This window comes from Oreochromis aureus, linkage group 18, assembly GCF_013358895.1.
Source record: "Oreochromis aureus strain Israel breed Guangdong linkage group 18, ZZ_aureus, whole genome shotgun sequence".
Classification (NCBI taxonomy): Eukaryota; Metazoa; Chordata; class Actinopteri; order Cichliformes; family Cichlidae; genus Oreochromis; species Oreochromis aureus.
Genome location: NC_052959.1, coordinates 12173645 through 12193809, shown reverse-complemented (window position 1 = coordinate 12193809; position 20165 = coordinate 12173645). Strand labels below are relative to the sequence as shown.

General features: G+C 41.4%; 2 protein-coding genes across 6 annotated transcripts; one reads left to right on the top strand and one right to left on the bottom strand.

The window, feature by feature from the left end:
* Positions 1-1341: 1341 nt before the first annotated feature.
* LOC116316278 (calcium-binding mitochondrial carrier protein Aralar1-like) lies at positions 1342-10750 on the top strand. Of its 2 annotated transcripts, none has more exons than XM_031734823.2 (18): positions 1342-1489; positions 2220-2273; positions 3400-3545; positions 3936-4051; positions 4430-4569; positions 4683-4829; positions 5047-5185; positions 5309-5402; positions 5500-5584; positions 5747-5828; positions 5933-6091; positions 6305-6357; positions 7323-7403; positions 7894-8034; positions 8241-8379; positions 8608-8766; positions 8878-8968; positions 9794-10750. In XM_031734823.2, exons 1-18 carry the CDS (start codon positions 1478-1480, stop codon positions 9984-9986), a joined length of 2031 nt encoding a protein of 676 aa, XP_031590683.2. In that variant the 5' UTR covers positions 1342-1477; the 3' UTR covers positions 9987-10750. The 2 variants fall into 2 exon arrangements, with proteins under 2 accessions (XP_031590683.2, XP_039457863.1); XM_039601929.1 differs by lacking the exon at positions 1342-1489 and adding an exon at positions 1502-1863.
* Positions 10744-18505, bottom strand: LOC116316287 (dynein, cytoplasmic 1, intermediate chain 2a-like). 4 transcript variants are annotated; one of them, XM_039601930.1, is made up of 17 exons: positions 18352-18505; positions 16480-16588; positions 16254-16386; positions 15693-15828; positions 15269-15331; positions 14942-15069; positions 14763-14852; positions 14166-14328; positions 13988-14087; positions 13636-13761; positions 13402-13548; positions 13194-13307; positions 12932-13065; positions 12649-12793; positions 12403-12543; positions 12152-12277; positions 10744-12060 (listed from the first exon to the last, which is right to left on the bottom strand). In XM_039601930.1, exons 2-17 carry the CDS (start codon positions 16585-16587, stop codon positions 11959-11961), a joined length of 1956 nt encoding a protein of 651 aa, XP_039457864.1. In that variant the 5' UTR covers position 16588; positions 18352-18505; the 3' UTR covers positions 10744-11958. The 4 variants fall into 4 exon arrangements, with proteins under 4 accessions (XP_039457864.1, XP_039457865.1, XP_039457866.1 ...); XM_039601931.1 differs by having other exon boundaries at positions 15693-15777; XM_039601932.1 differs by lacking the exon at positions 15269-15331.
* Between the last annotated feature and the right edge of the window lie 1660 nt (positions 18506-20165).

The following is a 20165-nucleotide window of genomic DNA, read 5'->3' as shown; positions in this document are numbered from 1 at the left end:
GTGGAGCAGGTGGAGTCAGAGGTGATTTGTGACAAAAGGATACCAGCAAAAGTGAAAGGGAAGGTTTACAAGAGGATAGTGAGATAAAGAATCTTCACTATGGAGCTACCAGACTGAATGAAAAGAGGAAGACCACAGAGAAGATTCAGGGTTTATGTTAAAGAGAAGCATATTAGGAAAACAGTAAGATGTAGACAGGTGATCTGCTGTGGTGGCCGCTAAAGGGAACAGCCAAAGGAAGAAAAAGACATTTCTGTATTTATTCCTAGTTTTGTGTTTTTTCCAGTTAAGGTTACTCATGTCAGTTGTAGAGTGAGCTTAGTAGTTTACCTCAATCTTTAACTCAATCTTTCCTAGTTCTTATTTTCTATCTTTCCTCTCCCTGTGTGAGCGTGGATTTGCATTTCAGACAGACTATGGCAGTTTTGATGTTTCCTGTGATTTAAAGCCCTCTCTAAACAAAATTGTCACCTGAATCACTATGAAAAGTTAAGAAAGAAATAAACTACTTGTGGTTTTTGGTATTGTGATGTCTGAACTTACCTTCCCTGTCCTACAGCATGCCTACTTGTTTGGCCTGTTATGGATGTGCCAGCTCTTTCTTGCTGCATCCATTAATGACTGTTAACATCTTCTGCTTTTGAGGCTTCTGCTGAAAAAGCCACCTCTTTATCAGATGAAGATTTAAGTTGATAATAGGTAGGTAAGTTGATAATAGATAATACAAACCACAGACTCAGTGACTGACTCTGTAATGTAGCTGTGCTATTTAACAATAGGGCTAAACGTACTGTACTCTAGTGAACACCTCTACAGTATAGAGCAGATGACATTTCTACAATTATCGTAGCACATACAGATAATATGCCATAATAGGACTGCTAGTGGAGATACTGTAGCAGGTAGCTGCCTTATCAGTGAAAACAAACACTGCTCATATCTCTCATAAGGACACCTCACCAAGGTCAGGGAGATAAACTCTTATCTATTTTCAAACAAACAAAAAGTAAAATAAAGTGTATTTTTTGTTTTGTTTTTTAAGCATGAAAATAAATAATTGCTACGTCATATACAGGACATCGAAATAAAGTCGGGCTGAATTCATAGATATTTTTAGAGCAGAATTCAAACCCAGAGGTCTTTGTTGTTGTTTTTTTTTATAATGAACATTCTTTATTGATCTGTTCCAACAATGTGTAGCTCGGGGGTGTCATCAACAACTAAAGTGACAGTATTACTAGCTGCTGTGGTATTTGTAGTATTAGCAGTGGGATAGTCACAGTAGTGCAGTACTTTTACTAACCGCAGTAACAGGAGTCTCAGAGCTGGCACAGATTGATAGCTAAACCAATTTACTGGCCGCACCTTGTTTTTTTCAAAGCGCGCGCTGTTTCGTTTCATTTTCCGACACTTGTAGCTACACGTCTGAGCGCGAGCGCTGCGTCTTGCTCGCTCACTGTACTGACGTCAAACCAGCATGGCGGTCAAGGTGACTTGTGGATCGCTCTCCTAGCGTTTTTCAAACCTCTACTTTGCCGTGTTTGCATGTTTTCTGTTCGTTTTCTTGTGTAGGAGCTATCGAAGCTAGCCTTTCTGCTCCCTTCCGGGTAGGCTGTCTCGGGCTCGGTGTATACCGACGCTGTAGCATCCCTGCTAGCTGCCGCACAGCGGCTGGCCTTGACGAGACATCTACGAAGCCCGGAGTTAGCGATGCAATGCTATACAGCTATCGGACTACTATTACTGCAGTGATTAAACAAAATCACTACCGCTAGCTGAACTCCCATCTTTTCACAGCAGTCGACTCTTAGTTTGCTCTCATCATGTTGCTCGTTGCCCGATTTAAAGCGTAACATTGAAACGGTTTGTGTCCTTTTCACATGAGTAGTGTGTGCTTGCTAGCTGGCTACCGGATAACGGTAGTTTAGATTTTTGTAGAAGGGCTTGGCTTGTTGGCTGGTGGGCTTTCCTACATGGCTCAACTTAAATGTACGCCACGTCGCAGTGCTTTGGTTCTATGTATTTGCCGCAGTGGGTCGGTTCTCCTTCACGGCAGTGGACTCTTTCAAGGAGACATCACCCCCTAAAGCTTCTTTTTTTCTGCTCGCTTTGCTTCATGCTATGTCCAGCTCTCCGCCTGCAAAACTTGCTTCTGCTTTGTTGGTGTTTTAAAAGCACTTTCGAAAATGTCATCGTTATTTCGGTGTGTGCTGTTTTAGGTGCAATCTACCAAACGCGGGGACCCAAGTGAGCTTAAAGCAATCTTCCAGCAGGTAAGCGCTAACAAAATCTGTATGTCATCTTATGCATATTTGCATAAGGGGGGGTGTAGTCTGAACTGTTTTTATTTGGTGAATGAGCTTGTAAACTTGTGTCATGGGGTTTAAATTACAGCATAGCCGGGGTGTATCTGAATGGCACATTCATTAGTTAGCCAAACAGTGCTTTATTTTTCCTCACTGAAGTTAAAGCACAAAGTCAGTTGTGGTTTATTCTTGTTTAGTCACTAACAGCGGATGTGAGTGGTTGATACAGCGTTGCAGAAGTGTAATATGTTTTTTTCCTCAGCTGTCTGCTCGTATTATCAATATGTGTCACGCTGTCATACTCGGTGGTTGCTCACCGAGCCTGGTTACCTCAGTTAAGCGATCAGGCTGAACTTAGTTGCATGTCCGTGTATAACTGTGTGATGTAATGAGAGACTGTGGTAACAGCAGACTTTGCTAACCTTCAGCTTTCTCCAATGTCTTCTGCGTGGAGAGTGTGTGACCCGCTGCGTGGTTGTCCTGCCGGTCAGCAGTTTTTAGCACACTGACAATACAGAAGGTCAAATAAGTTAGCTCCTGCCAAAAAACATTAGTCCACGTGTGCCTGCTCATGCTTGTACAAATGTGTCTCTGACATGTCATGTTGTAGCTGCATGATTCGTGACCTTGGTTGTTCAGGTGCAGCATAAATAGTCATTACAGTTTGGTAAGACGCCAACAAGTGATGCAGGGTGGTTAACTTGATAGCTTTTATTAATAATCTGCATCTGTAACAAAGTGTGTGTAGTTTCACACTGTTGTTCTCCACTGCTAGTGTCCCTGTGAGCTCCCGGGAGGAGACATCAATTCCTTTGAGGTTGTATGAAGGGCGTGTATATAATTTAAAAAAAAAAACAAAACAAAAAACCAAATGAAAACATGTGGCGCTATCCACGTGAAAGTAGTCATTGTCATGCTCCACTTTTGTCTCCAAGCACTGTGGGCACACAGGTATTTGGTTAGGTTAAAAAGCTGTAATGTCAAGTTATACTGGTGGATTGGGTGAAATTATGAATCAAAAGGGCAATACCTGTATTTGTTTAGCATGTCTTTTAAGGTATCTAAGATGATGGTATGTTCTTTCTCCTCTCAGTATGCCAGTGTAGAGGGCAAGGATGGAGAGAGGTTCATGACCCCAGGAGACTTTGTCCAGACGTATCTAGGACTACATACACAGATTCACCACAACCCCAAAACTGTTCAGGTCATTGCTGCTGTGGCTGACACCACAAAGGACGGGTATGTACCGACAAAAACCCTGTGCATACACAAGCTCTCAGTTTATCAGCACTAATTGACGATTTATTGAGACATGTCTGATTGCTATTACAGCTACTTTAGATAAGATAAAATACACAGTGACTTTGTTAAAAAAAATCAGAAATGACAGATGGTGTTTCTGTCGGTCATCGGCTTGCCTTCTAGTTCTTACAGAAACATAGTGACCATGTTTTGTTTTTTTTGTTTTTTTATAGGGGTGATAAAACTGAGAAAATTTATTGTTCCTTGAACCATTATTGTGTGAGCTCACCTTTGCTTCATTCCAGAGTTTTTAATCTCTTAATGATGCCTTTAAAGGTTTAACCTTCTTTTTTCCTCTCTCTCTCCAAAACTCACACACCTTTGCAGGCTGATTTCATTCCAGGAGTTTCTTGCATTTGAATCTGTGTTGTGTGCACCGGACGCTCTCTTCATAGTAGCTTTTCAGCTGTTTGACAAGTCTGGAACTGGAGACATTTCCTTCGGTATGTGTGAATTTATGCCTTATTTCACTTAATACGCGTAAAGATTGAGCTTTATGCAGTTTCAAAATGTTTCAGCATGGATTTTATTGTGCTGCACTGAATTCATTCCCATTTGTCAGCAAAGAAATTTTTGTGGTTTCCTGCAGTGGAGAAGTAATTTCCCAACATGACGTTGTTAATCAGATTATTCCTTAGGCTTAAGCATTACACATGGATGAGTTTATGTAATTGTTCTCATGCACTGTGTCTCCTTCCTTTCCAATGTCACACACACAAAACTCTGTTGTAGAAATGAAATGTTTTAACCTTATTGTTTATAAAGTTTAAGAAAGTCCTGCTAAGATTTTTTTTTTTTTTTCTAATGTGTATCGGCTGCAGAAAATGTCCAGGACATCTTCAGCCAGACCACAGTGCACCACCATATTCCTTTCAACTGGAACTGTGAGTTCATCCGTCTGCACTTTGGACACGACCGCAAAAAACACCTCAACTACCTCGAGTTCACCCAATTCCTGCAGGTAAATTGGGTGCCTTTTATGCTTTCATTTCCTTGTTTCCCTTTCTTGACATACTGTGTGACTTTGACTATATTTACATTATTTACACACTGTCTTGCGATGTCTTTTTTTAGGAGCTGCAGTTGGAGCATGCACGCCAGGCATTTGCCCAAAAGGACAAAGACAAGAATGGTGTCATCTCTGCCCTGGACTTCAGTGACATTATGTCCACTATCAGACACCACATGCTCACCCCTTTTGTGGAGGAGAACCTTGTCTCGGTGAGTGTTTCGGCTCTTCAGGGAGAGCTGACTGGTATTATAACCCACTTTGAAGCATAACCTTTTTGGCCTAAAAGCGTGAGGAGTTCCAAAAGTTATACAATATGTCAATTATTTTAAAGTTGATCCTGTGACCTCATGAAGAGATTATTTTTAAAAGAAAAAACTTGCTGATAAAGCCGTACCTGATGTGCAATGCCTTTTTTCTTTCTGCCAGGCTGCCGGAGGAAGTACCTCTCACATGGTCAGCTTCTCTTACTTCAATGCCTTCAATTCTCTCCTGAACAACATGGAGCTAATTCGCAAGATTTACAGCACACTGGCTGGCACGCGGAAGGACACACTCGTGACCAAAGGTGCACATATCGTTACATTACTGTGACGTTGTGGCTTTGTTTCAAATAACATGTTTCATGGATGACAGTCATAAATGCTGATGTTTAACTGAAGTGTTTCTTCCTGACCTCTCTGATCTGCAGAGGAGTTTGTTCATGCAGCCAACAAGTTTGGTCAGATCACTCCTATGGAAATTGACATCCTTTATCAGTTATCAGGCCTGCACTCTCCCTCTGGGTAAAGACACACTCATGCCCAAATTCTTACATTCAGTATGCATTTGAATGATATTTGCATACAATGCTGATAATGGGGAAATGACCATGTTCTTCAGGCGCCTGAACCTTGCTGACATTGACAGGATAGCTCCACTAGAGGAGGGGTGCCTGCCCTATCACCTGGCTGAAAGCCAGAAACAGGTAGGATGTTTGTAATGGGCTGGCTACACATTCTGTTATTAATAACTGACCTAAAACCAGAACAAGATTTTACTGTGTGTAAATATTTTCAAACCTCAGTGCAATGTTTCATTTAATACAGTATGAAAAACAATTTAGATGATATTATGTGTTTTTCATCAGGCCCACGGAGATGGTTCAAGGTCTGTGTGGCTCCAAATCGCAGAGTCCGCCTACAGGTTCACCCTGGGCTCCATTGCTGGAGGTGATCTTAACAGTGCTTTCAAACAGACACATACCAAAAGCCTGTTATCTCATTTAGTGGATTCTAATCAGTCTGACTTTGGGTGTGTTTTTTGTTTTTAATAGCCACGGGGGCAACAGCTGTGTACCCCATTGATTTGGTAAAGACTCGTATGCAGAATCAGAGGTCCACCGGATCCTTTGTTGGCGAGTTGATGTACAAGAACAGCTTTGACTGTGCTAAGAAGGTGCTGCGCTACGAGGGCTTCTTTGGCTTTTATAGAGGTAGGCCCACCTGCTGCCTGTTTTATCCTCCTGTCTCTACACAGAACGTCATACGTTTCTCAACTCATGTTATTTTCTTATCTGCAACACCCAATTTATCTTGCTAAAAAAATCAGTGTAAATACTTTTATCTCTTTTTTTCGTGTTTCTGTTTGCCCAGTATTGCTAATGAAAGGAGAGTCCTGTAACCAAGTCTCCCATAATGCCCCACAGGTCTGCTTCCTCAGCTCATAGGTGTGGCACCTGAGAAGGCTATCAAACTTACAGTGAGTACCTGTCATTATTAAAGGCTTTTTACGACCAAACGGGTCCGGGGTCTCCCTCATACTCTGCTTGCTCCACCCTTTCAAGCTGGGTTTTTTGGGGTGTTTAATGTTTGTATTTTGCTTTGGTCCAATTTTGGTTTCATCATGTTCTCTCTACATTGCTTCACTGTAGTTTGGAAACCTCTATGTAGTTAAGAGGAAATCTTACTGAAGGTTTTTCCATTTCCTGTGTCACACACAGAGTTAAAAAGCCTGGACTTCACTTGTGGTACATTTCTGTGTTTAATGTTTAGAGATATCTTTCTATTTTTAGCTGTTTGTGCAGCCAATGTCAAAGTCCTTCTGTGCTAATATTTACATGTCCTTTTTTCCTTTTTATCTTTTTTGAAAACGTCCGTTACTTTTGAGGCACTATGTCAAGATCAATCAGTTACATCACTCAGTGTTTCCTTATATGCTGGAGAGTACCTCAACTAAAGCAAGAGGTTAAAGGGTTCACAGCAGGGTTGTAGGAACTCTGATAATTGTTAGCAGTTGTAGTACAGAGAAACCAGATAATGGGGGACTTCCTCTGTAAGTATTGAGATAAGGTTCTTGTAGTATAACAATACATTGGCTTAAGTAAACACCACTAAATACAAAAACGCTGCAAAAGCACACAAAACACAATGGAAATGGAAAAGTGTTTTCCACAACTGTTCCGTCACGTTACTGTCTCCCCAAAAACAGTTCTGTTGTGTCTTTTTCTGTTTGTTGGTGTTTTCTTAAGTTGCAGTGGGTTTGACCTCTCAGGGCCACCATATAAAGATGCCTGTACACAATCTGTAGCATTTCAACAGTAGTTTTACTAACAACATGGAAAAGAGTAGTCTGGGGGGGAAAAAAGTAGGGTATTATGTTGAGGCAGCTCCACAAAAGTAAGATTAAGCTGATTGAGTTTGTCCTTTTTTGTTTTTGTCCCACAGGTGAATGACTTTGTAAGAGATAAGTTTACCGAAAAAGATGACACAATTCCTCTCTTCGCTGAGATTATGGCGGGTGGCTGTGTAAGTACTGAGTGCCACTTTCTCTCTTTTTTTTTTTTTTTTTAATCTTTTGTGCGTGTGAATGAATCAAAGAGCACTCAGTAAGAAAATGTGGATAGTCATTTAAGAGTGTGTGCAGTAACATGCATGGAGTCCTCACATTTGCTGCATTAAGTTGCCTGCAGAGTCCGACTTGCGTTACTAACACTGGATGCACTGCTAATTTGCTCCCAGAGTGAACCGAATGTCCAATGCAACATGTTCTTTTTTCTGTTTTTTTTTGATAGCGTTGTTCATCTTTACACACATTGGCCCAGCACTCCTTACCGTCCGAGGAAATGGCAAAGTAATTGATCGATCAGGATGTAATTTTTACTTTTGATACTTTTTCATGAGAAAAAAAAAAAACTTGGTTCCCATCCCTGAGCTGCATACATGTGAGATGCAGGAGCAGATTTAAAATTGCATGTGTGGAAAAGTCATCTGTTGCCTTCTTTACTTGTGTATTTAGGCTGGAGCCTCTCAGGTGATCTTTACCAACCCTCTGGAGATTGTGAAGATCCGCCTGCAGGTTGCAGGTGAGATCACCACTGGACCTCGCGTCAGTGCACTGAGTGTGGTCCGTGACCTGGGCTTCTTCGGCCTCTATAAGGTAACATTCTTTGAAACGTATAAAACAGACGGGAGGTTGTAAGACCAGTCTGTAATCATGAGAGTAGCATTACAAACGGTATTCTTTCCTCCTTGGTGGAGAAATAAATTCTTGCACTTAAAGCTTCTTGTATCTATGGACACATGCCATCTTTACATCTGGTTTTCAATATGTTACATTTTTCTCTCTTTAATGTGTCCTTTTAGGGTGCTAAAGCTTGTTTTTTAAGGGACATCCCCTTCTCAGCCATCTATTTCCCTGTGTACGCCCACACAAAGACTCAACTAGCTGATGAACAAGGCAGGCTGGGACCTTTGCAGCTTCTCACTGCTGGAGCAATCGCAGGTGACCTCAGATTATAATTCACAACATGAAGTCAGCCAGTGCTTCGTATTAGCATGCCATCTGATCTGTGCTACAATTTATAAAGTAAACCATATGTGCATACTGTTTTTCTTTTATATTTATTTTTTAGTTTTAGTTGAATTAATAAAGGCACAATTTTCACTTCCACTTAAAGCACAAAGACCACATTTTACATTATCTTCACGACTCCCTGTAACTGTTTTCCAGGTATTCCTGCTGCCTCCCTTGTGACACCTGCTGATGTCATTAAGACACGTCTACAAGTTGCTGCGAGGGCAGGGCAGACCACCTACTCTGGAGTCATCGATTGCTTCAGGAAGATTTTGAAAGAGGAAGGTTTCCGAGCTTTGTGGAAGGGAGCTGGAGGTGTGTGGCTGTGTGTCACTGGACAAGTAGACGTGCTGTGTCTCTGATTGTTTTTGCATTTAAACTAAAATAAACTGTTTTTTGTTTTTGTTTTGTTTTTCCTTTCTCCAGCTCGTATGTGCCGATCTTCTCCTCAGTTTGGTGTGACTCTGGTGACGTATGAACTCTTGCAACGGTGGTTCTTCGTTGACTTTGGCGGACAGTAAGTTTGTTTTTTTTTCTTTTAAAAGAAGACTTAGCTGGATACTCCTGTGTGTATAAAGGATACTCCTTTATACACACAGGAGTATCCAGCTAAGTCTTCTTCTTCTTCTGTTTGTATCCATATAAGTATTTAAAAATATGTTGAAAGTTGTCAGTGCTCCTGTGATGAGAGAGAGAACGGTGTACTGTAGCACAATAACATTGCTATATTACAAAGACATTTTCAGAAAAGCAGCATTGTAACAGATGTCAGTGTAAAAGAGACTTGGAGTGGTGCCACAAAGTATTTGGATACATTAGGTATAAATTATCAAAGGAAATGGCATTTATTTGAAATGAGGATATCACAAGGACAGTTGTGAAAGGGGGGTTCCAATTTTTGAAAACATTTTGAGTCATGTTTCATGTCAATCTTGTAATTTGCTGCTCTTTAAAGGCCTTAAATCAACCACTCTCCTTTGTGGTTTAAGTTTTCTTTACTGCACTCTTTTACCCTATTTTTATCTCTGAAGTGATTCTTCTGCCTTTTTTGCTCCCTTATACAGTTACATTTTTTACAAATTCCCTTAGAAAAAAAAAATGGCACTTTTAAAAAAAAATCATCTTTAGTAGAAAAGATTTAAAGTCAATCTAAGGAACCTTTGGGGTTGGCTAAGGGAGGCCGTCTCATTAAAAAACAGACCTTTTGAAGTCTATTTAAGTAGGTATTATGGCTGGTTCAACCATAAAAATACATTTTAGAATCACTGTGAAGTAGATGCCTACAAAGTTGCTAAACAACTTTGGTTGTGAAATGACTCATCATGTCCTCTCCTCTCTGCAGTCGTCCATCTGGATCCGAACCCAAACCCAAGTCTCGAATCTCAGAGCTTCCTCCCATCAATGTGGACCACATTGGAGGTTACCGCCTGGCTGCAGCTACCTTTGCTGGGGTGGAGAATAAATTTGGACTCCACCTTCCCAAATTCAAGTCGTCCGGTGTGGCTTCCATACATCACCCAGCTCAAGCACCGTAGAGGTTTCGATTTCCATATCATTTCATCATCCCTCTTCACAACTACCAGGAGCCAGACACTCAGATAGACACACAAATGAAGCACACACTCCACAAACAGAGGTCACTGACTTAGGAACAAACACCACTGGCCCATTACTCTCTTCAGGGTAAAAGGTGTGCTTCAGTGGCCACTAGCCAGCCATAGAGGTGGAGAGCTGCCTGCAGCTGTGTACAACAGAGCAGACAGCGATGGGGACCAGAATCTCTGACTGTGTTCAATCTTCAGTGGCTGTATGCTCCTGTCAGCTCCATCTTTTCTGTTCTTCTCAAAACGGAGCCTTGGGCACTCCTCTGTCTCTCATGATATGATTTTCATTTTGTTTTCTATCTGATACTCAGTATGAGCAGGACTTCTCTTCTTGGACAGCGGGTATAGAAAATATTAGATTGATCTGCATGGTATGTGGGGCTTCACTGTCAACCTGTCCTCATTCAGGAGGTTTGATACTGTACATATTGTATAACTGTACTGACCAGATGTTACGAGAGAGCTCCATAACATTCAGTCAACATCACGGCTCAGTAACTGTAATGTTATGGCACTGTGGGGCTTTGGGTCCTCGCCTCTGAGAATCACTCTTACTGATGTACAGAACTTTTCAAGTGTTTTCTTGATTAAAAAGAAGAATCATGAGCAGAGAATTAGTTATTAATAAATTAAGTGTATCTCATTTGAGTCATTGTATTTTAATGAAATAAATCATCCATATGGTTTTAATTTTACCAGTATGTCTCAAATTTTATTCCAATGGGAAAGTGCAACCATCCATTGTATCGGGAACAGAAATGGAGAAGAATACAGTACAAGTAGTGTAAGCAGAGCACTTGTCTTATTTTACATCAGGTGTGGTTGCTTCAGTGTGCTTTTTTTTTTTTTTTTTAAATGTTAACTTTGTGAGGCAGGATGTTGAATCCATCAAACATGGAAGGAATGAAAAACAGGATGGACAAAAAACGAAATAAAGGACTCCCATTTTGTGGTTAACTTAGTTTCCAACTTTTGCTTCATGCCTTCATCTAAAACTTCATTTAGTTTATTTAGCTCCTCTTAAAGAGGATGTGTCAGGGAAATGTTTCCAATAACATTAACCTTTGGTACAGGAAAAACGCATCCCCTTTTCACTGTACTAGTGTCAATAAATTCAAGCCAAGTAGAGTAACATATTTTTGCTTATTAAGAAGCTCGTAGTGCTAATTTCAAGATTGTACAATTCAAACTTTTAGTACAAAGCAGCGTCTTTAAAATAATACACAAAATATTTAAATAAGTACAACCACCGTGATAAATATTAAATATTGTAGTGGTTAAAATGTAAGAATGACACGCTTCTGCACAGGCCAGGTATCTATGTGTGAGTGCATTAGCTGTTTTAGTGCTTCTCAGAATAAAAGGGTGTCGTATTTTCAGTCTTTTCAAAATTTGCCAGCTGTGCACAAGCGTGTCTGGGAAAACATGTAAAAACACTTAAACGGTAATAAAAAGGTGCAAGTACAAAGGTTTGCATATTTAAAAAAAGAGACGAGTCTGTTGAGGCCTCAGGAGAAGAGCAGTTTCTGGAGCCCTGAGGATGTTATCAAAGCTAGAAGTTCAGAGTGGGCAGCCACATCTACACTGAAAATCACTTTCCTCTATTCCTCTAAGCTTTCAACAACTTACTCTGGTTTCTGTGCTACTACTACACCTGACATTCATTGTTCCTACAAATGTACTCTAAAACTCTGAAAGAGACATTCAAAAAACATCTAAAGCTTCCACTTCTATCCATTCTAGCTCTGCACATCTCCTCAGGCCAAATGTAGAATGTGGAGAAGCTGGCAACCAGAGAGAGCCGCGCGCAGCTCTGGCAGTACTGTGTAATGTACTATAGGTGTAGCGGACTGGAGAGAATTTTATGAGTGGTTGTGTGTGGGGGTGAGTGGGGTTTGCAACATCATGCATTGGCCAGTTCCTCAGCTTCATCTCTGTTTTCATTGATCTCAGCCAGCGTCCTGACGAAGCGGGTCCACTCATCTGCTTTGGGAACACAGATTTGCTGCAGGAAGACAGATGCATGTAAACGGAGGGGTTTGAGTGGGGGGGATTTGTGGCATTACATGAAAACACAAAAGGAGCTGACATCTCACCTCGCCTACATCGTAGACCTGAACCTGTCCCTCTGAGTCCCCAGTGGCAATCTCCTTTCCAGTGTGAGACCATCTGACACGGTTCAGTGCCGGAGCCCCATCCACATACACACTAGCAGTTGGAACCTAAAATACACACAAGAGCTTACTGAGAAGCAGATGCATACATGCTCGGGTGTGCTCAGGTACGCTTTGGATTCTCTGTCAAATCCGAAGTCAATTCTGTAACTCAGGTAAAAAATTGGGCATACTTCGGTATCATTGTTGAGGTTCCACAAGTCCAGACGTCCAGCTAGGTCCACACAAGCAAACAGGGCAGGGTGTGTTGGAGACCACATCGCATCGTAGACGTAGTCACAGCTGTCCTCAAAAGAGTATAATGGACGGGTACTCTACAAGGGAAAGCGTGGGTGGAAGTGGCAGAGAGAAACAATAGATTTATGTCTGGAAACTGTTCTAATCTTGACTCATGCTAAAAGTGACTGATTCAGTCTCACCTTAGTGCTCCAGAGTTTGACGGTCCAGTCAAACGAGGACGAGATGAAGAGGTGAGAGAAATCAACAGGTCCTCCAGCACTGTGGCAGCTCAGTCCAGTAACCGGACCATGGTGGCCTTCAAACACTTCAGTGATGCCTGCCTTACTGTAACACACACACAGGACAGCTCTGCTACCTGACCTTTGAACCCCAACGTGGAACGCTTTAACACTCTCACTTAAATGGGTACAGAGACTTTATACATTATTATAGTAGAAATACAGGCATTTTATAAGGTCTTACCTGCCATGGCGACAGGCGGTGTAGACGGAGCCGTCTTCGCTCCCTACCACAAAGTTGTTAACGTCACCCAGAGGAAACGCCATGGAGGTGACAGCCACCGCTTTGCTCTGTTTGAACACCAGCTCCAGACTGTCCTGCAGGGAAAATGCACAAAGTCTCAGACAAAACAGCTCATATTTACGTCTGTGTTCAATGTGGCAGCAAAAAAGGTCATTGACGTTATGTCTGCATGTCTGTATATGCGTCCATACATCTCGTGTACCTGTGGCTGGGAGAGCATGTCCAGGCTCCAGGAGCACATCTTGCCATCAGTGGAAATGCTGATCAGATTGTTGGCATTCTGGGTTCCCACCACATTCACACAGTAGACTGGGTGCTGCACACAGTGGTGCACAGTTCATAGATTAAAAAGATGCAGGAAAAGAAAAGTGTGTGTAGACAATGAAAGATTGTGTGGTCCAGTGCATTACTGTGTGTGCAGCTGCAGACAGGGGAGTCCTCTGCACAGGGGTGCGCTTATTGCTCCTGTTGTCCCATAATACTATCTGTCCCGAGTATGTCCCACCCACCACAAGGTTGGGGTGAAACTTTGCAAAGCCGGCTGACATCACTTCAGACTGGGGAGAGACAACAGTAATGTCTTAAGTATTTCTTATTCCAAGTGGAAAGAAGAGAAGCTTCTGTACTTGAAATGCATCTTTTACCTGGCAGTGGAAGATGTATTCAGGGGTGGGCTTCTTATACTTCATGTTCCAGACCAGTGCCACACCATCAGGCTCATGTGGAGCGTCCTCATTGTTGTTATATGAGGCCACCAGCAGCTCTGGATACTAAGAGAAATATAGCAGTCATTAGTAAGCGCAGACAAGGAGCAATGATGCCTAGTAAGATTCATTCAGTATCACTAATCTAATTAGTGGTCAGTCGCCATACACATAATTACAGTTCCTGAATTTTAGTTAGGTGTTACTTCTTAGATGTGAACCTCTGCGTGTGTGCCTGAATCAGCCTGAATTCCCACTGAGGGTGCTGTTATGGACACATGAGCCTTCCTACCTGAGGAGACCAGTCGAGACAGGTGACCACTCTGTTTTTAGTCCAGCGCTCATCTGCAAACTGTCTATTCAGAACCAGCTTTGCCCCAGCCTGCAAGTCACTGAAAAGGGACACGAGGAAATGAAATCACTTCATTTCTATTTACAGCATTGACACTTTTTTCTGTCATGTGCCTCACCCCTCCTTGTCCTCTAGATCTCTGCCGCTATAGTCGAAGCAGACATCCACCTGCTCAGCCAGAGCTCTCTCCACAATTCTGCTGCCGCGCTCAAAAAATGATAAGAAATCATCCGAGTGAAGTAACTGCAGCTTCTCTTCCTCGGTCAGCTCCTTGGGGGCGTCTATGTGGAAATAAAGGAAGAGGAGTAAATGCTGATCATTAATGCAGATGTCTTATTTGCCATTTTATATTTGTTAGAAAATACTGAAAAGAGTTTAAAAAAGCACTAAAACCATAAAAGTTTAACTCTTTCTCCCCATAAGCACGATATTTGATGATGTTCCCTGTACACATGATGATATCTCAACAAAGATGTGGCTTGATGATCATTTCCAGGTTTTTCCAGGGACAGCTGCATAAGCAGAGACCACCCTCAATAACTTCTAATGCAAACTCAGTCATTTTGTTCTATAAGCAGACCTGATATATGACAGAAACTGCTCAGTTCAGAAAAGAGCTTCAAGGGTTACGTCCAGCAGGCTTTGTATTTTTTCCATTAACAGCGTTAACAGCCAGCTCACACAAAGCTTACATTCTACAAATGTCTTTCCTTACCTTCCTGTTGCTGTTCACCCTGCTCATCGTTGTCCTCCTGGTTGTCCTCTGCTGGTGGAGGAGCAGTTATCTCCTCATCCTCTTCCTCATCTGCAAAACACAGATTCACATTCTTTTTTTTCTCCCACCACTCAGTTTTGATTTAGCTGGGGTGAAAGTTTGGGAAAGTGTTTCTTTACCTGCTTTTTGATCGGTGTGTGTCATTGCCTCCGTGGGTGTCTGCGTTTCTTTGGAGTAGGACACCATTTCCTTCGGCAGAAAGTCCACCTGGGTCACTTTGGACATGCCTAGCCTCACGGCTCCACGTCTACACGTACATTGCGGAAATAAGCAGATGCACACACGGGTTTGCAGTATGAAACAAAAGTGAATGCCAATTTTTTTTCATGTACAGACATAAATAGTGATATATGCGTGGACATATTTGGACAAATCTAAGATGAAACCACAAAAAAAAGCACAATAAAAGTTGGAAGACAAGCTAAAGGAGAGAGGAGGTGCAGTACCCCATCAGCTCAGAGTCGGAGTGGAGTTGCAGAGTAGAGGGGTCAGGATCCCAATGCAATGTCCTTATACAGCCAAACCACCAGATATCGTTAGTAAGTGACAGAGAGGAAGGAGCAGGAAAACAGGAGAATGAAACAAAACACAGAAGACAGACAAAAGGTGAGCCAAATAAGAGATGTTAAAGATGGGAGATATGGCAAAAGGAAAGCAAGAAAGACAGAGAAAAGTGCGTGTTAATTAAGAAACATCAGCGTGCTGGTGAAAAAGCAAAGAGCAGACAGTTTAGAATTCATCAAAGTAGAATAAACTTGTTAATACACACACCCACACTTAGCATGCACTTAATGCACACTTAACTGACTAAATCACATAAGAAAGAATGAGAATAAGCAACCAATCCCCATCTCTCTTGCTCTCTCTGACCTTGGTCCTGCGTTTCCATCGCCAGAATCTTGACTTCCTGCATCGCTGCCGACAGATTTGTTGGAGGGAGACATTGGGGCAGGGACTAGGTAGTGAAACAGACATGTATCTTCTGTTACTACCCTCAGGGGCTGAGCTGCGAATGTGTGTGTACGCGTGTGTGTTTGTCAGAGTGTGAGTGACAGGTGGGGGAGTGAGGGAGACAGCAAGTGAGTAAGTGAGTGAACGAGGGAAGGGAGGGAGGTACAGAAGAAGTGTGTGAATGAGTGGGTGAATGCATGCAGTAAAGAGGACAAAACACAAAAGGACAGACAAAAGGGGAGAGAAGAGAGAATGAAAATAAATGGCAGGCAGGTTTTAGGTGTCATGCGCAAAACATGTAAAAACATCCACATATTGTGTTATGGAGAAAGCGATGAGTGTGAGACCGAGTCAGAACCAGAGAGCTTAGAGAGAACTTTGAAAACGCTGCAAATCCATCAAGCACATGAGCACAAAGTTATGGCAGATAAGTGGAGGTGAATGTTAAAAAACAGGAGCATGGTGGCAGCACGCGTTTACCGTGGGGTACGTCGGGGGTTATGCCAACGCTCTGCAGCAGAGCCTCAGCCTCCCTCCTCTTCCTCTCCAGGTCTGAATCTTCATGGCCGGCTGAAGATCCACCCGTTGCCTCACCTCCACGTTTAGAGTCTCCCTACAAAGCACCACACACAAACAACTTCAGTCTCTCAGTCTGACTGCTGCACTGCCTTTCTACAAAATTTATGTAATAGTTGCTATTACACACATCCTTCTTTTTCTTCTCTTCCTCTTTTCTTTTCTTCTCCTCTCGAATCTGGGCGATCCGTTGTTTCTTCCTTTCCAGCTCAGCCTTGAGCTCACTCTTGTCAGACATGCTGCAGGATGGAGCAGGTCGTTACCACATAACAAATTACTGGTCCACAAATATGAGTCCAGTCATTTTACCTACTTGTGAACAGCAGACCTTCACTAGTTTAAAGGGGGTTTGAATGGGGTTACTACTAACCTCTGACCTTAGTATGAAGACAAAAGCCAGGAAAAAAATATTCTAGTAACGTGATACTAAGCTTGTGGAAAATATATGAACAACTACTTTAATAGCCAATTACTCTACCTGTAATTTTTCAAGCAAAGAAATCCTAAAACTGTTCTAAATTTCCAGACTCTCGAATGTGAAGATTTACTGCTATTTTTCTAGTATGTTGATACACAAAACCTTCTGACACATTTTGTTTTAAAATTGAATTAAAGTGTTTGTAAATGACATTTAATCCATTTTCCCTGAAATTGTTAAACATTCACTCAAAGAACTTGTTCATGAAGTTTTATTGGTAGTCCATATTATGAGCAAGTATTAGCTATTTCCTGGTCTATTGGCATCAGTATTTATACCAGCTCATTAATTAAAATTTAAAAAGTAAAGATGAGACAGTAGAAACACCCTTCAACCGTGTTATGAGTCTTGATGTTGCACAGTTTGTCCACTAGTGGGCACTCTGCAGCTCCTCCGTTGGCCACAAAACAACTAGCAGTCTCAACAACCAGCTGATCTGAGCACAGCACAAATGCCGAGCACATTAACAAATGTACATTAACAAAAACAAAACAAAAAAACTATACATAAACAATGTTAGGGAAATCTGTCTATGTTCCCTGTTTATGGAAGGAAAAAAGATTGGGCCATTGTATCATAATTTTGGAATACTAAATCACCAAATATCTATACTGGCCTTAAGAAATCATGTTGACAACAATTTTTCATGTTTTCTTCTTAAACGTTTTTTTTTTACATGCACCCTATCATACTATTACATGCCAATTACATGTTAATAAATATAATGAAAGCACTCCTATCTTCCATTGTTTACACAAATAAAACTAACGTAATTTAAGCTTCCCCTTTGACTTAGAAACTTAACAACGGAGTGCATCAGTTTGGCTGTTTGAACTGAGATTTAAAGTAGCCGTGGGCCTATCACACTGCTAACATGTGAACACCCGCCAGTTGCTGATAACAATGTTCTCTTTATCTCTTTTCTCCATAATGTTACAGTCGAGCGCGAACAGCCGAGGTTTCATAAATAGAGAAAAAAACAAAATGCACAGATTGGGTATTATCATTCCTTCAGTCAAAACTCATCCAAGAAATAATATAATTTTCATTTATAAGCCTGTGAAAAGTTAGAGTTAGCATCGTTTTAAATAATAACCTGCACACAAAATCTCCACACTGTGTCCTAATCCAAAGACATTGATTTCTTTGGTGACCACAGCCGAGACGCTCATCACTACTCCACCCAATGTCATAACCGCAGAATAAAACACAAAATTAGCTGCTGCGCCTCTTTTTAATCTTTTTTCTTAATCCTCGGCTTAATACTTGTCTTATTTTTCAGCATGTTAAGAGTTTACATGTAGCCCGGCGTTTGTCAAACGTGTTTCTAATCTAATAAACAGCTGCGATGTCAGCACAGGCGGCTAGCCGTGCTAGCATGCTAATCTCCATGGCAGCCGGCGGGCCCGCTGTTACAATAAACCGACTAACGGAAACGTCCCGCAAACCAGCGGCCGAGCTTTTCTGATTTAATGTCCCCGCACGCGTGTCTAATTACATAGTTATAAGAGTATAATAACGCACCTGCTGTCAGAAGTCAAATTTACGTAGACAGACAACAACAGAACCCAGTTTGTTGGACGCTAACTGTGAAGGGAGATGATGGAGACGGAGGGGGGACTGATGATGCTGGAAGAGACAGCGCTTGGCTGCACTTAGCTCTTCTTCTATACGGGTCGGACACAAAACTGTTAAAAAGCAACAGCATTACCGCCTCCTGCTGGCGGAATCCCCATCTAACCGTCTCTTATTTATATTTATATGGTTATATGGTTAGGGGTATAGTTTTTTTTAATATATTTTTTTATGCATCACTGCTGTTATTCACAAAGGCCTATAAAACAGGAACATATAACACAATAAAAGTCATAAAAGATACACAAAGTGCTACAGTCTATAAAAAACAAATATCATGTTTCCCTATAAAAACATATCATCTGCCAGCGCTTATAGATTTTTTTATAAGCAAAGTCTTACTTATTAACTACTAACCAAACATGCTCACCTGCCACTGAACCTCACAGTTCTTGTCTAATCTCTTGTCTAATCTTCATAACTACAGCTGTGAATACTGAACCAACAAGACCTGGCTCCACCTTGATAAGGGCTTGATAAAGAATTAAAAGGAATCAAATAATAAAGCAGCAGGTATTTGGTGACCGTAGAGTTTTTGTGATTGGCTGTTGGCTTCAGTGTGTAGCATGTTTGTATAGGCCAAATGCTCTCCTCAGATGAGCCAGATGTTTAATTTTATGGTGATTGATTAGTATTTGCTTTATTGCAACCTTCATGTCCTTTATTTGCATTTTTCTCAGGGTCTATCAGCCAGTCCTGTCTTTGTCATTTCAGCAGCAGAGTAAATTCTATCCCTCAAACTAGTAGAGCAGATTGTGATCAAAGGGTGCAAGAAGGAGACAGTGATCTGCCTAATGGTGAACATCATGCTCTAAATGCAAGGGTAAAGGTACTTGGGAATCTTAAATTACATACTTCGCACCATGCAACATAAATCAGTCTGTTTTGCAGAGGGTGTAAGTTGGGCAGGAAACATGTATTTTTTTTCATGAAGGAAACAAACTAAACAAGATGGTTCAGATGTAAGAAAAAGCAGTGGCTGCTTACTGCAGAGTCACTGGCCTAATCCATCTTCACCTCAGTGTCCTGCCCTACCCCCACCCTTTCTCTAACTTTAATGCCCCTTAGGCACCTTAATTCTTCCCACTACTTGAGGGAAAGATTTTACTTGCAGTATAACACAGAATAATCCACTCTGTACTTTTTACTTCAAGTCAAGCACTTTCATTGCACAACTTCAGCACTTTCTTCAAGGTATCAGTTATCATACATGTGTTTGAGGTTACTGTGGAAATTACACATTGTCTCTGGAGCTCTCTGCTGGACATAAGAGGATCAGTTTCCAACTACACTAGTCCAAAACCTGGGATAAATGGGGATAAAGCACCAAATGTAATGTGCCATATCTTTCGTACTTTGACGCCAACTTGACTGTAATCATTACCAAATTTTCTGATGCAGGAAGAAATTTGAAACCGTTGAATAAAATAAAAAATCTTGCACCGATGACCCCCCCACAGTCACCTTTACTCAGCCCACATAGAGCTAAAAAAATACTGTTCAGTGGTGGTTATGAATTACTTACCAGAATAGGACTGTGTTCAGTACACAGATCTTTTAAGCCTTTCTATAGTCATTCAGTGAATATCTAAGCTGATTAGACTGTCATAGTTACAGTATGCCCTGCATAGATCCAGACAGTCACTACCACATTAGTCACATGCCAACAACAGTCTTGATAATTAAGCATATCAACATGATGT

Bases quoted from the DNA above. Each gene is read 5' to 3' on its own strand.
- LOC116316278 (XM_031734823.2), top strand. The intron at 6,092-6,304 runs GTAGGCCCACCT...AATGCCCCACAG, and splicing joins CTTCTTTGGCTTTTATAGAG to GTCTGCTTCCTCAGCTCATA. The intron at 8,767-8,877 runs GTGTGTGGCTGT...TCCTTTCTCCAG, and splicing joins TTTGTGGAAGGGAGCTGGAG to CTCGTATGTGCCGATCTTCT.
- LOC116316287 (XM_039601930.1), bottom strand. From the start codon at position 16,587: ATGTCTGACAAGAGTGAGCTCAAGGCTGAGCTGGAAAGGAAGAAACAA. The intron at 15,070-15,268 runs GTACTGCACCTC...ATGTACGTGTAG, and splicing joins TCCGACTCTGAGCTGATGGG to ACGTGGAGCCGTGAGGCTAG. The intron at 12,794-12,931 runs GTAAGACCTTAT...TGTGTGTTACAG, and splicing joins ACCGCCTGTCGCCATGGCAG to TAAGGCAGGCATCACTGAAG.